The 15,182-nt window shown below is 38.7% G+C and overlaps 1 protein-coding gene across 2 annotated transcripts in view; it reads left to right on the top strand.

Annotated features, from left to right (window-relative positions):
* Positions 1-15,182, top strand: part of dhx34 (DEAH (Asp-Glu-Ala-His) box polypeptide 34) — a 56,133-nt gene that overhangs the window by 547 nt on the left and 40,404 nt on the right. For both annotated transcript variants that reach the window (XM_062060931.1, XM_062060930.1), the window contains exons 2-5: positions 40-546; positions 2,827-3,138; positions 3,200-3,454; positions 3,519-3,621. In XM_062060931.1, coding sequence (XP_061916915.1) covers positions 40-546; positions 2,827-3,138; positions 3,200-3,454; positions 3,519-3,621 — 1,177 coding nt within the window. The remainder of the gene's footprint in view (positions 1-39; positions 547-2,826; positions 3,139-3,199; positions 3,455-3,518; positions 3,622-15,182) is intronic.

The raw sequence follows: 15,182 nt of genomic DNA, 5'->3' as shown, positions 1-15,182 counted from the left end.
ACTGTGCAATCTACTAATAAAAGTTTCAATCAATCAAAGGTAAAGCGGGACATGTCTGGACCTGGACCGGGTGCCAGCCCTGACGTGATCCGGCCCGGGTCCTTGGACCTCCCTCGGGACTATGACGCTCGCTACCGCATCAATGTGTCGGTGTGCACCAGGGACGTGGAGGAGCGGATCGGACGCTCTCACACGAGGAGAGAGTCGTCAGGTCCGAGTCCTCAGGTGATCTCCGACTTCCGCCTGGCTCTCCTGCACTTCCTTGACTTCAGTCAGCGGCAGAGCTTCTGCAAGCTGGCCAAGCTGCGCCGGGAGCAGAGGACCCTGCCCATCTTCCAGTATCGACACCGAGTGGTGGAGATGGTGAGGCGGCACCCGGTGGTGGTGGTGGCGGGGGACACCGGCTGTGGGAAGTCCACCCAGGTGCCCCAGTACCTGCTCTCTGCCGGGTTCACGCAGATCGCCTGCACGCAGCCCCGACGCATCGCCTGCATTTCACTGGCCAAGAGGGTCAGCTTCGAGAGTCTCAACCAGTACGGCTCCAAGGTTTGTGTCCCGTTTGCTCCATCGGAAATAATACAAAATCATCTGTTCCAGTGTCAAACTGTGGCCATCACAGGTCATAACTCTCATACAAGTGTAAAAAGAAATTAACCACGTGTCTCTTCTTGAATTCCATTTTCTGTTGTTTTTTGTTATAGTCCGTGTAAGCCAGGGGTTCTTAACCTTTTTGACCTCGGGGCCCAACGTTCCCACTACAGAGGGGCCACTCAAATATTGACACTAAATTAGTCATTGTAATCTTAGTTTTTTATATGATACATATATTATTTACTTTTTAAATTTAGAAAAATATATATTATTAATTCTTCTTATTATTTATATATATATATATATATATATATATATATATATATATATATATATATATATATATATATATATATATATATATATACATATATATATATATATATATGTACAGTATATATATATATATATATATATATATATGTACAGTATATATATATATATATATATATATATATATATATATATATATATATATATTTTATATATATTTTATATTTATATTTATCTTTTTTTTAATATATATATAAATATATTTATATAAGGGACGGCGTGGAGAAGTTGGTAGAGTGGCCGTGCCAGCAATCGGAGTGTTGCTGGTTACTGGGGTTCAATCCCCACCTTCCACCATCCTAGTCACGTCCGTTGTGTCCTTGGGCAAGACACTTCACCCTAGCTCCTGATGGCTGCTGGTTAGCGCCTTGCATGGCAGCTCCCGCCATCAGTGTGTGAATGTGTGTGTGAATGGGTGAATGTGGAAATACTGTCAAAGCGCTTTGAGTACCTTGAAGGTAGAAAAGCGCTATACAAGTATAACCCATTTATCATTTATTTATTTATTTATATATGTTTTCATACATATATTTATATATGCATGTGTGTGTTTATATATATATATATATATATATATATATATATATATATATATATATATATATATATATATATATATATACATACATACATATATTTATATATGCATGTGTGTGTTTATATATATATATATATATATATATATATATATATATATATATATATATATATATATATATATATATATATATATATATATATATATATATATATATATATATATATATATATATATATATATATATATATATATCAGCACGGTGGAACAGGGGTTAGTGCATGTGCCTCACAATACAAAGGTCCTGAGTAGTCCTGAGTTCAATCCCGGGCTCGGGATCTTTCTGTGTGGAGTTTGCATGTTCTCCCCGTGACTGCGTGGGTTCCCTCCGAGTACTCCGGCTTCCTCCCACCGCCAAAGACATGCACCTGGGGATAGGCCCCTCCCACCTCCAAAGACATGCACCTGGGGATAGGCCCCTCCCACCTCCAAAGACATGCACCTGGGTATAGGTTGATTGGCAACACTAAATGTTGTGAATGTGAGTGTGAATGTTGTCTGTCTATCTGTGTTGGCCCTGTGATGAGGTGGCGACTTGTCCAGGGTGTACCCCGCCTTCCGCCCGAATGCAGCTGAGATAGGCTCCAGCACCCCCCGCGACCCCAAAAGGGACAAGCGGTAGAAAATGGATGGATGGATATATATATTATAATTTTTATTTTTAATTTTTATATATTTATATATATATATATATATATATATATATATATATATATATATATATATATATATATATATATATATATATATATATATATATATATATATATAAAATAAAAAATAAATATATTTTTTTAATTTTTTTGCGTGTGTATGTATATATTTATGTATGTATAAAAAAATATATACATTTTATAAAAAAATGTATATTTTTATATTATGTATGTGTGTGTGTGTGTATATATATATATATATTTATTTATTTTTTAAATTGAAAAAGTTAATATTTTTTTAATAGATATTTGATATGATATATATACATTATTTACTTTTTAAATTAAAAAATATATGTATATGTAATATATATATTTATCTTTAAAATTTATTTTTTGAAAATTATGAATCGATTTAGAAATTAGATGAATAAGAATAACGATCAGGATGTGAATCGATTTTTTGCAGTTGTCTTCACACTACTTTCTTTGTTGTTGCTGGTATTCCAAAGAAAAAAGGCAAATAAAAAGCCAAACTAGTAGACTTTTTTTATGGAAGTTTTGACAGTCTGCCTATTTTCCCAGATTGTTTTGTACATATTGTTGCCGTTTGGAAGTTCCAGCGAACTCATTTTTGGTTTATGTTCACAGGTAGGCTACCAGATCCGCTTCGAGACCACGCGGACCCTCGCCACCAAGCTGATCTTCCTGACTGAGGGCCTGCTCCTCAGGCAGATCCAGCAGGAGAAGACTCTGGAGCAGTACCAGGTTCTGATCGTGGACGAGGTCCACGAGCGACACCTGCACTGTGACTTCCTGCTGGGCGTCTTGCGCTCCCTGCTGACGGAGCGCCCCGACCTGCGCCTCATCCTCATGTCGGCCACCATCAACATCAAGCTCTTCTCCGACTATTTCGGCGGCGCTCCTGTGCTGCAGGTGCCAGGCAGGCTCTTCCCCATACAGGTGGGCACGCCGCAAGATGGCGGCGACGGTCTGTGTTTTCAAACGTGTCTGACCCGCTCAGGTGACTTACCAACCCATCCCGCCGGAGGAGCAGCCGTCGCGCTCTGAGAAGATGGACCCCCGGCCTTACCTGCGCATCCTGCAGGGCATCGACCAGCGCTACCCGCCAGAGGAGCGCGGCGACCTGCTCATCTTCCTCAGCGGCGTGGCGGAGATCGCCACCATCCAGGAGGCGTGTCAGGTGTACGCCACGCACACGCGACGTTGGATTGTGCTGCCGCTGCACAGCACGCTCTCCCTGGCGCAGCAGGACAAGGTACCACTCCTACGGCGTCACGGCCTCGTCAGCGTCTTAATGTCTGCGGCGATGTCATCAATAGGTGTTTGACATAGCGCCACCTGGTGTGAGGAAGTGCATCATCTCGACCAACATCGCAGAGACCTCGGTCACCATCGATGGAGTACGCTTTGTGGTGGACTCGGGTAAGAAAATTTTTCCAACTTAGATGGATGTCAAGGTTTCATGACGTGTCACTGATAATACTCTTATAAACCTCTAAAACAGGGGTCACCAACGCAGTGCCCGCGGGCACCAGGTAGCCCGTAAGGACCAGATGAGTAGCCCGCCGGCCTGTTCTAAAAATAGCTCAAATAGCAGCACTTACCAGTGAGCTGCATCTATTTTTTAAATGTTATTTATTTACTAGCAAGCTGGTCTCGCTTTGCCTGACATTTTTAATTCTAAGAGAGACAAAACTCAAATAGAATTTGAAAATCCAAGAAAATATTTTAAAGACTTGGTCTTCACTTGTTAAAATAAATTCATTATTTTTTTTACTTTGCTTCTCATAACTTTCAGAAAGACAATTTTAGAGAAAAAATACAGCCTTAAAAATTATTTTAGGATTTTTAAACACATATACCTTTTTACCTTTTGAATTCCTTCCTCTTCTTCCCTGACAATTTAAATCAATGTTCAAGTAAATTTATTTTTTTTATTGTAAAGAATAACAAATACATTTTAATTTAATTCTTCATTTTAGCTTCTATTTTTTCGACGAAGAATATTTGTGAAATATTTCTTCAAACTTATTATGATTAAAATTCAAAAAAATATTCTGGCAAATCTAGAAAATCTGTAGAATCAAATTTAAATCCTATTTCAAGGTCTTTTGAATTTCTTTTAAAATTTTTGTTCTGGAAAATCTAAAAGAAATAATGATTTGTCTTTGTTAGAAATATAGCTTGGTCTAATTTGTTATATATTCTAACAAAGTGTAGATTGGATTTTAACCTATTTAAAACATGTCATCAAAATTCTAAAATTAATCTTAATCAGGAAAAATTACAAATGATGTTCCATAAATTCTTTTTTTAAGTTTTTCTCTTCTTTTTTTCGGTTGAATTTTGAATTTTAAAGAGTCGAAATTGAAGATAAACTATGTTTCAAAATTTAATTGTCATTTTTTTCGTGTTTTCTTCCCTTTTAAACCGTTCAATTAAGTGTAAATATCATTAATTATTAATAATAACATAGAGTTAAAGGTAAATTGAGCAAATTGGCTATTTCTGGCAATTTATTTAAGTGTGTATCAAACTGGTAGCCCTTCGCATTAATCACTACCCAAGAAGTAGCTCTTGGTTTCAAAAAGGTTGGTGACCCCTGCTCTAAAGGCTTAGTGGCCACATGCGTGGACAGCACCTTTTAGCTCTTATTTCCAAAATTGTGTACACTACTGAATTGGGGTCTTATGGCCGCTTATGTGGACACTTATACTGCCATCTGGTGGTGTCAGAAGAGTATAACATACAATGGAATTTGGAAAAAAAAGTGTAAAAATAAGAATTAGCATGAAGTACACGTTTGTTACTTATGGACTAAGTACATCCTATCAAAAGTTGATTCTTAGTTTTTTTATTCTAATTAGGGTCCAATAAGCCCAAATAGCAAAGAGAAATAAAAAAAGCATGTAAAAAAAACAGTAGGGCTTTAAGAGGTTAATCATTAAAATACAGTGGTGGTCAAAAGTGTATATACACTTGTAAAGAACATCATGTCATGGCTGCCTTGAGTTTCCAATCATTTCTACAACTCTTATTTTGTTGTGATGTAGTGATTGGAGCACATACTTGTTGGTCACAAAAAACATTCATGAAGTTTGCTTCTTTTATGAATTTATTATGGCTCTACTGAAAATGTGAGGGTCAAAAGTATACATACAGCAATGTTAATATTTGCTTACATGTCCCTTGGCAAGTTTACCTGCAATAAGGCGCTTTTGGTAGCCATCCACAAGCTTCTGCTGGAATTTTTGACCACTCCTGTTGACCAAATTGGTGCAGTTCAGCTAATTTTGTTGGTTTTCTGACATGGACTAGTTTCTTCAGCATTGTCCACACCTTTAAGTCAGGACTTTGGGAAGGCCATTCTAAAACATTCATTCTAGCCTGATTTAGCCATTCCTTTACCACTTTTGAGGTGTGTTTGGGGTCATGGTCCTGTTGGAACACCCAACTGCGCCCAAGACCCAACCTTCGGGCTGATGATTTTAGCTTGTCCTGAAGAATTTGGAGGTAATCCTCCTTTTTCATTGTCCCATTTACTCTCTGTAAAGCAGCAGTTCCATTGGCAGCAAAACAGGCCCAGAGCATAATACTACCACCACCATGCTTGACGGTAGGTATGGTGTTCCTGGGATTAAAGGCCTCACCTTTTCTCCTCCAAACATATTGCTGGGTATTGTGACCAAACAGCTCAATTTTTGTTTCATCTGACATCACATAGTAGGACCTTCTGGAGGAAAGTTCTGTGGTCAGATGAAACAAAAAATTAGCTGTTTGACCCAGCACATTTGCTCACATTTTCAGTAGAGCCATAATAAATTCATAAAAGCAAACTTCATGAATGTTTTTTGTGAGCAACAAGTATGTGCTCCAATCACTACATCACAAAAAAATAAGAGTTGTAAAAATGATTAGATACTCAAGACAGCCATGATATGATGTTCTTTACAAGTGTATGTACACTTTTGACCACGACTGTACCTAATAACTTTTTCCTGACTTAAATTGAGGCAGAGGTGGTACAATCCTGACCATGCACCAGAATTTTAACGCAAAAAATGTGTAGTTTTTTTTCAATTTACAGTAAGATGCTGTAAAGAACACCGTCAAATGTATTGTCATTTTTATTCAATTGATGGGTAGTTTGCTGTAAAATCACAAGTCAAGCAGATATTTATTTTTATTTAGACTAAAAATGTTTGGAAAGTATGATAATATACTGTAATATTTGTTGCAATACTGGATACTATTAAAGTTGAAAAGTTATGCAATTTCAAGCAGTACATATATTTTTTCTGGCAAAATGAAAACAATCATTTAGTGAGAAAATCTGAAGTTTTTTGTTGACACATATTATTTCCAGGTGTTTGCAGGCCTGGGGCCGTACTTATCAAGCTTCTTAGAGTGCCATTTTACACTTAAGTCCTGAAAATTTGCGAAATTTAGTCCTACTCTCAAACTTAAGAATAAAAGCTTTTTATCAACGTTCTTAAGTCTAACAATCACTCCTACTCTCCACGATATTTAAGAGACCTTCAGAGGTGTCTTAAGTGGTTAGGAGTTGCCAGCAGGGGATGGCACTGAGGCGAGAGAGACGTGCGCGAACGTTCAGGGAGCGGAACGATGTCCTGGATTTGTTTGATGACGAGCAGCTGATCAAACGGTATCGTTTAGACCAGGGGTCACCAACCTTTTTGAAACCAAGAGCTACTTTTTGGGTAGTGATTAATGCGAAGGGCTACCAGTTTGATACACACTTAAATAAATTGCCAGAAATAGCCAATTTGCTCAATTTACCTTTAACTCTATGTTATTATTAATAATTAATGATATTTACACTTAATTGAATGGTTTAAAAGAGGAGAAAACACGACAAAAATTACAATTAAATTTTGAAACATAGTTTATCTTCAATTTCGATTCTCTAAAATTCAAAATTCAACCGAAAAAAAGAAGAGAAAAACTAGCTAACTCGAATCTTTTGGAAAAAATTAAAAAAATTATTTATGGCACATCATTAGTAATTTTTCCTGATTAAGATCAATTTTAAAATTTTGATGACATGTTTTAAATAGGTTAAAATCCAATCTACACTTTGTTAGAATATATAACAAATTGGACCAAGCTATAATTCTAACAAAGACAAATCATTATTTCTTATAGATTTTCCAGGACAAAAGTTTTAAAATAAATTCAAAAGACTTTGAAATAAGATTTAAATTTGATTCTACAGATTTTCTAGATTTGCCAGAATAATTTCTTTGAATTTTAATCATAATAAGTTTGAAGAAATATTTCACAAATATTCTTTGTCGAAAAAACAGAAGCTAAAATGAAGAATTAAATTAAAATGTATTTATTATTCTTTACAATAAAAAAAATGAAAATTACTTGAACATTGATTTAAATTGTCAGGAAAGAAGAGGAAGGAAATTAAAAGGTAAATAGGTATATGTGTTTAAAAATCCTAAAATCATTTTTAAGTTTGGATTTTTTCTCTAAAATTCTCTTTCTGAAAGTTATAAGAAGCAAAGTAAAAAAAAAAAAAGAATTTATTTAAACAAGTGAGGACCAAGTCTTTAAAATATTTTCTTGGATTTTCAAATTCTATTTGAGTTTTGTCTCTCTTAGAATTAAAAATGTCGGGCAAAGTGAGACCAGCTTGCTAGTAAATAAATCACTCACTCACTGGTAAGTGCTGCTATTTGAGCTATTTTTAGAACAGGCCAGCGGGCTACTCATCTGGTCCTTACGGGCTACCTGGTGCCCGCGGGCACCGCGTTGGTGACCCCTGGTTTAGACAGAGCGGGTATTATTTTTGTCACAGATTTAATACTTTTCGATTCCTTGGTAATTTCTGCATGTGGCTGCAGTGGGCTAGTATATATAGAGCCACCCACACCAGTTTCAAATTAGTTGCCTAATTAATGAATTGGAAAGAAAATGTTTTGACAGTAGCGTATGTGTGTGGCCGCGAGGTGAGTGACGTCAGTGAGTGTGTGGGCGAGAGAAGAGAGGGAGCGGTAGCGCCGGCGGGGACTAGTTTGTTTTGTGTTATTTTGTAGTTTATTGTCAAAATATACACTCCCATTGTCCACTTAAATATTTCCAAGATATTTCTTTATTCTTAGACAACGGATTCCCTTCCGTGATTGGTCATTTCTATGGACACAGAAATGACGTCACCTAAAATTCCGTTTACGGCACATAGTAATGTCGTAATTCAGCTCTGAGTGTGACACTTAAGATTCAGTCCTACACTTCGCTGAAAGTGTGAGTAAGACGCTTGATAACTAACTTTTAAGTGCAGCTTTCAGCGAATAATTTATTTACTCTTAAGTCAACTCTTAGCAGACTTCTTAGGAGTAATTCTAAGAAGCTTGATAAGTACGGCCCCAGATAAAATGATGCAGCGGACCAGATCTGGCCCCCGGGCCTTGAGTTTGACACATGTGGCCTAAGCGCTTGTATAAGAGAATGTTGGGCTTCGGGGGAGCTCCTTCTCCCCCCCCCCCCTCACCCCCACCAGGGCACCGGCTTATTTTCTGTCTTTTTCATTAGGTTCAAATCACATGCCTGCGTCATCCGATGACATCCGCCATCTTGTGTGTCAAAACTAAGCGAAGCGTGTACGCAAACACTTTTAACCAAGCACGCCTCTTGTTATTTTAATGTGAAGGGACGCTAATATCACCCCTATATTAGCGTCCCTTCACTGGCTCCCTGTGCGTTACAGAATCAATTTTAAACTCCTTTTATTTGTTTTTAAATGTCTAAACAACCTCGCGCCAACATATCTCTCCGACCTCCTTCAGCCTTACTGCCCCACCCGATCCCTAAGATCAGCCGATCAGCTGCTACTGACGGTCCCGGACACAAGGCTGAAGCTTAAAGGTGACAGAGCTTTCGCCACTGCTGCTCCCAAGCTCTGGAACGACCTACCTCTTAGTGTTAGACAAGCCTCCTCTCTTCCTGTTTTTAAATCTCTCTTAAAAACATACTTTTATTCCATGGCTTTTAACACTGAGTGATACCCATCCTGCAATGGCGCCCCATAATACACCTGCTGTGAACCTGTTTTTATGTTTTTATATTTTATTTATTTATTTTTTTATCGTGTTCTGTTTGTGTTGTGTTGTTTGCTCGGCTCTCGTGTTATTTTTAACCTGCCCATTGTACAGCACTTTGGCTACCCCTGTGGTAAATTTTAAATGTGCTTTATAAATAAAGTTGATTTTATTTTATTTGATTTTTGTGCAAAATGGGTCACTTATATGTCGTGCAGGGTTGTAGAAATGGCGCAAATTCAGGAAAAGGAAGCACAAAGCACTACGATATTCCTAAAGTCATTGTAAAGGGGTAAGATTCCAAATCAGTAGTCCATTCGTATTTTCTCATCTCGTACGGATCTTTATCGCCAACATCCCAAACCCCATCCAACGTCTGTCTGTAGGAAACTTTCACGTTCCTCTTTCAAATTCCCCGAAGTTGACGTCACTGTCCGAAGCAAAAGTGCGAAAAATGTTTGGAAAACTGCCGCAGGCGAATAAACAAAGTTATGACCCAAAAGATGGCGGCTGCCGGGAGGATTACCCACAATCCTTTGCTAACGGAAACATAAGAGATAGTATTTCAAATCAGATCAGAGCTTTTTGCAGCTAAAATGATACAAGTATGTATGATTACTGCTGATGTCGTATAGCATCGATATCGGTATCGGCCAATACTCAAGGCTCCAATATCAATATTGTATCAGAAATTAACAAATGTAATTTGAGGAATATGTATTATTATAGTTGTTATTGATATAAATACATGTTCAATCAATCAATCAATCAATCAATGTCTATTTATATAGCCCTAAATCACAAGTGTCTCAAAGGGCTGCACAAGCCACAACGACATCCTCGGTACAGAGCCCACATGAGGGCAAGGAAAAACTCACAACCCCAATGGAATGTCGATGTGAATGACTATGAGAAACCTTGGAGAGGATCGCATATGTGGGTGACCCCTCCCCCTAGGGGAGACTGGATGCAATGGACGTCGAGTGGGTCTGACATAATATTATGAAAGTCCAGTCCGTAGTGGATCTAACATAATAGTGAGAGTCCAGTCCATAGTGGATCTAACATAATAGTGAGAGTCCAGTCCTTAGTGGATCTAACATAACAGTGAGAGTCCAGTCCATAGTGGATCTAACATAATAGTGAGAGTCCAGTCCATAGTGGATCTAAAATAATAGTGAGAGTCCAGTCCATAGTGGATCTAACATAATAGTGAGAGAGTCCAGTCCATAGTGGATCTAACATAATAGTGAGAGTCCAGTCCATAGTGGATCTAACATAATAGTGTGAGAGTCCAGTCCATAGTGGATCTAACATAATAGTGATAGTCCAGTCCATAGTGGATCTAACATAATAGTGAGAGTCCAGTCCATAGTGGATCCAACATAATAGTGAGAGTCCAGTCCATAGTGGATCTAAAATAATAGTGAGAGCCCAGTCCATAGTGGATCTAACATAATAGTGAGAGAGTCCAGTCCATAGTGGATCTAACATAATAGTGAGAGTCTAGTCCATAGTGGATCTAACATAATAGTGTGAGAGTCCAGTCCATAGTGGATCTAACATAATAGTGATAGTCCAGTCCATAGTGGATCCAACATAATAGTGAGAGTCCAGTCCATAGTGGATACAACATAATTGTGAGAGTCCAGTCCATAGTGGATCTAACATAATAGTGTGAGAGTCCAGTCCATAGTGGATCTAACATAATAGTGAGAGTCCAGTCCATAGTGGATCTAACATAATAGTGTGAGAGTCCAGTCCATAGTGGATCTAACATAATAGTGAGAGCCCAGTCCATAGTGGATATAACATAATAGTGAGAGTCCAGTCCATAGTGGATCTAACATAATAGTGTGAGAGTCCAGTCCATAGTGGATCTAACATAATAGTGAGAGTCCAGTCCATAGTGGATCTAACATAATAGTGAGAGTCCAGTCCATAGTGGATCTAACATAATAGTGTGAGTCCAGTCCATAGTGGATCTAACATAATAGTGAGAGTCCAGTCCATGGTGGATCTAACATAATAGTGAGAGAGTCCAGTCCATAGTGGATCTAACATAATAGTGAGAGAGTCCAGTCCATAGTGGATCTTACATAATAGTGTGAGAGTCCAGTCCATAGTGGATCTAACATAATAGTGTGAGAGTCCAGTCCATAGTGGATCTAACATAATAGTGAGAGTCCAGTCCATAGTGGATCTAACATAATAGTGAGAGTCCAGTCCATAGTGGATCTAACATAATAGTGAGAGTCCAGTCCTTAGTGGATCTAACATAACAGTGAGAGTCCAGTCCATAGTGGATCTAACATAATAGTGAGAGTCCAGTCCATAGTGGATCTAAAATAATAGTGAGAGTCCAGTCCATAGTGGATCTAACATAATAGTGAGAGAGTCCAGTCCATAGTGGATCTAACATAATAGTGAGAGTCCAGTCCATAGTGGATCTAACATAATAGTGTGAGAGTCCAGTCCATAGTGGATCTAACATAATAGTGATAGTCCAGTCCATAGTGGATCTAACATAATAGTGAGAGTCCAGTCCATAGTGGATCCAACATAATAGTGAGAGTCCAGTCCATAGTGGATCTAAAATAATAGTGAGAGCCCAGTCCATAGTGGATCTAACATAATAGTGAGAGAGTCCAGTCCATAGTGGATCTAACATAATAGTGAGAGTCTAGTCCATAGTGGATCTAACATAATAGTGTGAGAGTCCAGTCCATAGTGGATCTAACATAATAGTGATAGTCCAGTCCATAGTGGATCCAACATAATAGTGAGAGTCCAGTCCATAGTGGATACAACATAATTGTGAGAGTCCAGTCCATAGTGGATCTAACATAATAGTGTGAGAGTCCAGTCCATAGTGGATCTAACATAATAGTGAGAGTCCAGTCCATAGTGGATCTAACATAATAGTGTGAGAGTCCAGTCCATAGTGGATCTAACATAATAGTGAGAGCCCAGTCCATAGTGGATATAACATAATAGTGAGAGTCCAGTCCATAGTGGATCTAACATAATAGTGTGAGAGTCCAGTCCATAGTGGATCTAACATAATAGTGAGAGTCCAGTCCATAGTGGATCTAACATAATAGTGAGAGTCCAGTCCATAGTGGATCTAACATAATAGTGTGAGTCCAGTCCATAGTGGATCTAACATAATAGTGAGAGTCCAGTCCATGGTGGATCTAACATAATAGTGAGAGAGTCCAGTCCATAGTGGATCTAACATAATAGTGAGAGAGTCCAGTCCATAGTGGATCTTACATAATAGTGTGAGAGTCCAGTCCATAGTGGATCTAACATAATAGTGTGAGAGTCCAGTCCATAGTGGATCTAACATAATAGTGAGAGTCCAGTCCATAGTGGATCTAACATAATAGTGAGAGTCCAGTCCATAGTGGATCTAACATAATAGTGAGAGTCCAGTCCTTAGTGGATCTAACATAACAGTGAGAGTCCAGTCCATAGTGGATCTAACATAATAGTGAGAGTCCAGTCCATAGTGGATCTAAAATAATAGTGAGAGTCCAGTCCATAGTGGATCTAACATAATAGTGAGAGAGTCCAGTCCATAGTGGATCTAACATAATAGTGAGAGTCCAGTCCATAGTGGATCTAACATAATAGTGTGAGAGTCCAGTCCATAGTGGATCTAACATAATAGTGATAGTCCAGTCCATAGTGGATCTAACATAATAGTGAGAGTCCAGTCCATAGTGGATCCAACATAATAGTGAGAGTCCAGTCCATAGTGGATCTAAAATAATAGTGAGAGCCCAGTCCATAGTGGATCTAACATAATAGTGAGAGAGTCCAGTCCATAGTGGATCTAACATAATAGTGAGAGTCTAGTCCATAGTGGATCTAACATAATAGTGTGAGAGTCCAGTCCATAGTGGATCTAACATAATAGTGATAGTCCAGTCCATAGTGGATCCAACATAATAGTGAGAGTCCAGTCCATAGTGGATACAACATAATTGTGAGAGTCCAGTCCATAGTGGATCTAACATAATAGTGTGAGAGTCCAGTCCATAGTGGATCTAACATAATAGTGAGAGTCCAGTCCATAGTGGATCTAACATAATAGTGTGAGAGTCCAGTCCATAGTGGATCTAACATAATAGTGAGAGCCCAGTCCATAGTGGATATAACATAATAGTGAGAGTCCAGTCCATAGTGGATCTAACATAATAGTGTGAGAGTCCAGTCCATAGTGGATCTAACATAATAGTGAGAGTCCAGTCCATAGTGGATCTAACATAATAGTGAGAGTCCAGTCCATAGTGGATCTAACATAATAGTGTGAGTCCAGTCCATAGTGGATCTAACATAATAGTGAGAGTCCAGTCCATGGTGGATCTAACATAATAGTGAGAGAGTCCAGTCCATAGTGGATCTAACATAATAGTGAGAGAGTCCAGTCCATAGTGGATCTTACATAATAGTGTGAGAGTCCAGTCCATAGTGGATCTAACATAATAGTGTGAGAGTCCAGTCCATAGTGGATCTAACATAATAGTGAGAGTCCAGTCCATAGTGGATCTAACATAATAGTGAGAGTCCAGTCCTTAGTGGATCTGACATAATAGTGATAGTCCAGTCCATAGTGGATCTAACATAATAGTGAGAGTCCAGTCCATAGTAGATCTAACATAATAGTGTGAGTCCAGTCCATAGTGGATCTAACATAATAGTGAGAGTCCAGTCCATAGTGGATTTAACATAATAGTGTGAGAGTCCAGTCCATAGTGGATCTAACATAATAGTGAGAGTCCAGTCCATAGTGGATCTAACATAATAGTGAAAGTCCAGTCCATAGTGGATCTAACATAATAGTGAGAGTCCAGTCCATAGTGGATCTAACATAATAGTGAGAGTCCAGTCCATAGTGGATCTAACATAATAGTGTGAGAGTCCAGTCCATAGTGGATCTAACATAATAGTGAGAGTCCAGTCCTTAGTGGATCTAACATAATAGTGAGAGTCCAGTCCATAGTGGATCTAACATAATAGTGAGAGTCCAGTCCATAGTGGATCTAACATAATAGTGAGAGTCCAGTCCATAGTGGATCTAACATAATAGTGTGAGTCCAGTCCATAGTGGATCTAACATAATAGTGAGAGTCCAGTCCATAGTGGATCTAACATAACAGTGAGAGAGTCCAGTCCATGGTGGATCTAACATAATAGTGAGAGAGTCCAGTCCATAGTGGATCTAACATAATAGTGAGAGTCCAGTCCATAGTGGATCTAACATAATAGTGGGAGTCCAGTCCATAGTGGATCTAACATAATAGTGAGAGAGTCCAGTCCATGGTGGATCTAACATAATAGTGAGAGAGTCCAGTCCATAGTGGATCTAACATAATAGTGAGAATCCAGTCCATAGTTGGGCCAGCAGGAAACCATCTCGAGCGGAGACGGGTCAGCAGCGCAGAGATGTCCTCAACCGATGCACAGGCTAGCGGTCCACCCGGGGTCCCGACTCTGGACAGCCAGCACTTCATCCATGGCCACAGGACCTGTGTAACTCCCCCTCCACAAGGGAGAGGGGAGCAGAGGAGAAAAGAAAAGAAACGGCAGATCAACTGGTCTAAAAAGGGGGTCTATTTAAAGGCTAGAGTATACAAATGAGTTTTAAGATGGGACTTAAATGCTTCTACTGATGTAGCATCTCTAACTGTTACCGGGAGGGCATTCCAGAGTACTGGAGCCTGAATAGAAAACGCTCTATAGCCCGCAGACTTTTTTTGGGCTCTGGGAATCACTAATAAGCCGGAGTTCTTTGAACGCAGATTTCTTGTCGGGACATATGGTACAATACAATCAGCAAGATAGGATGGAGCTAGACCGTGTAGTATTTTATACGTAAGTAGTAAAACCTTAAAATCACATCTT

The sequence above is a fragment of the Entelurus aequoreus genome, linkage group LG10 (assembly GCF_033978785.1).
Source record: "Entelurus aequoreus isolate RoL-2023_Sb linkage group LG10, RoL_Eaeq_v1.1, whole genome shotgun sequence".
Classification (NCBI taxonomy): Eukaryota; Metazoa; Chordata; class Actinopteri; order Syngnathiformes; family Syngnathidae; genus Entelurus; species Entelurus aequoreus.
This window is presented reverse-complemented; position numbering and strand designations above follow the sequence as displayed.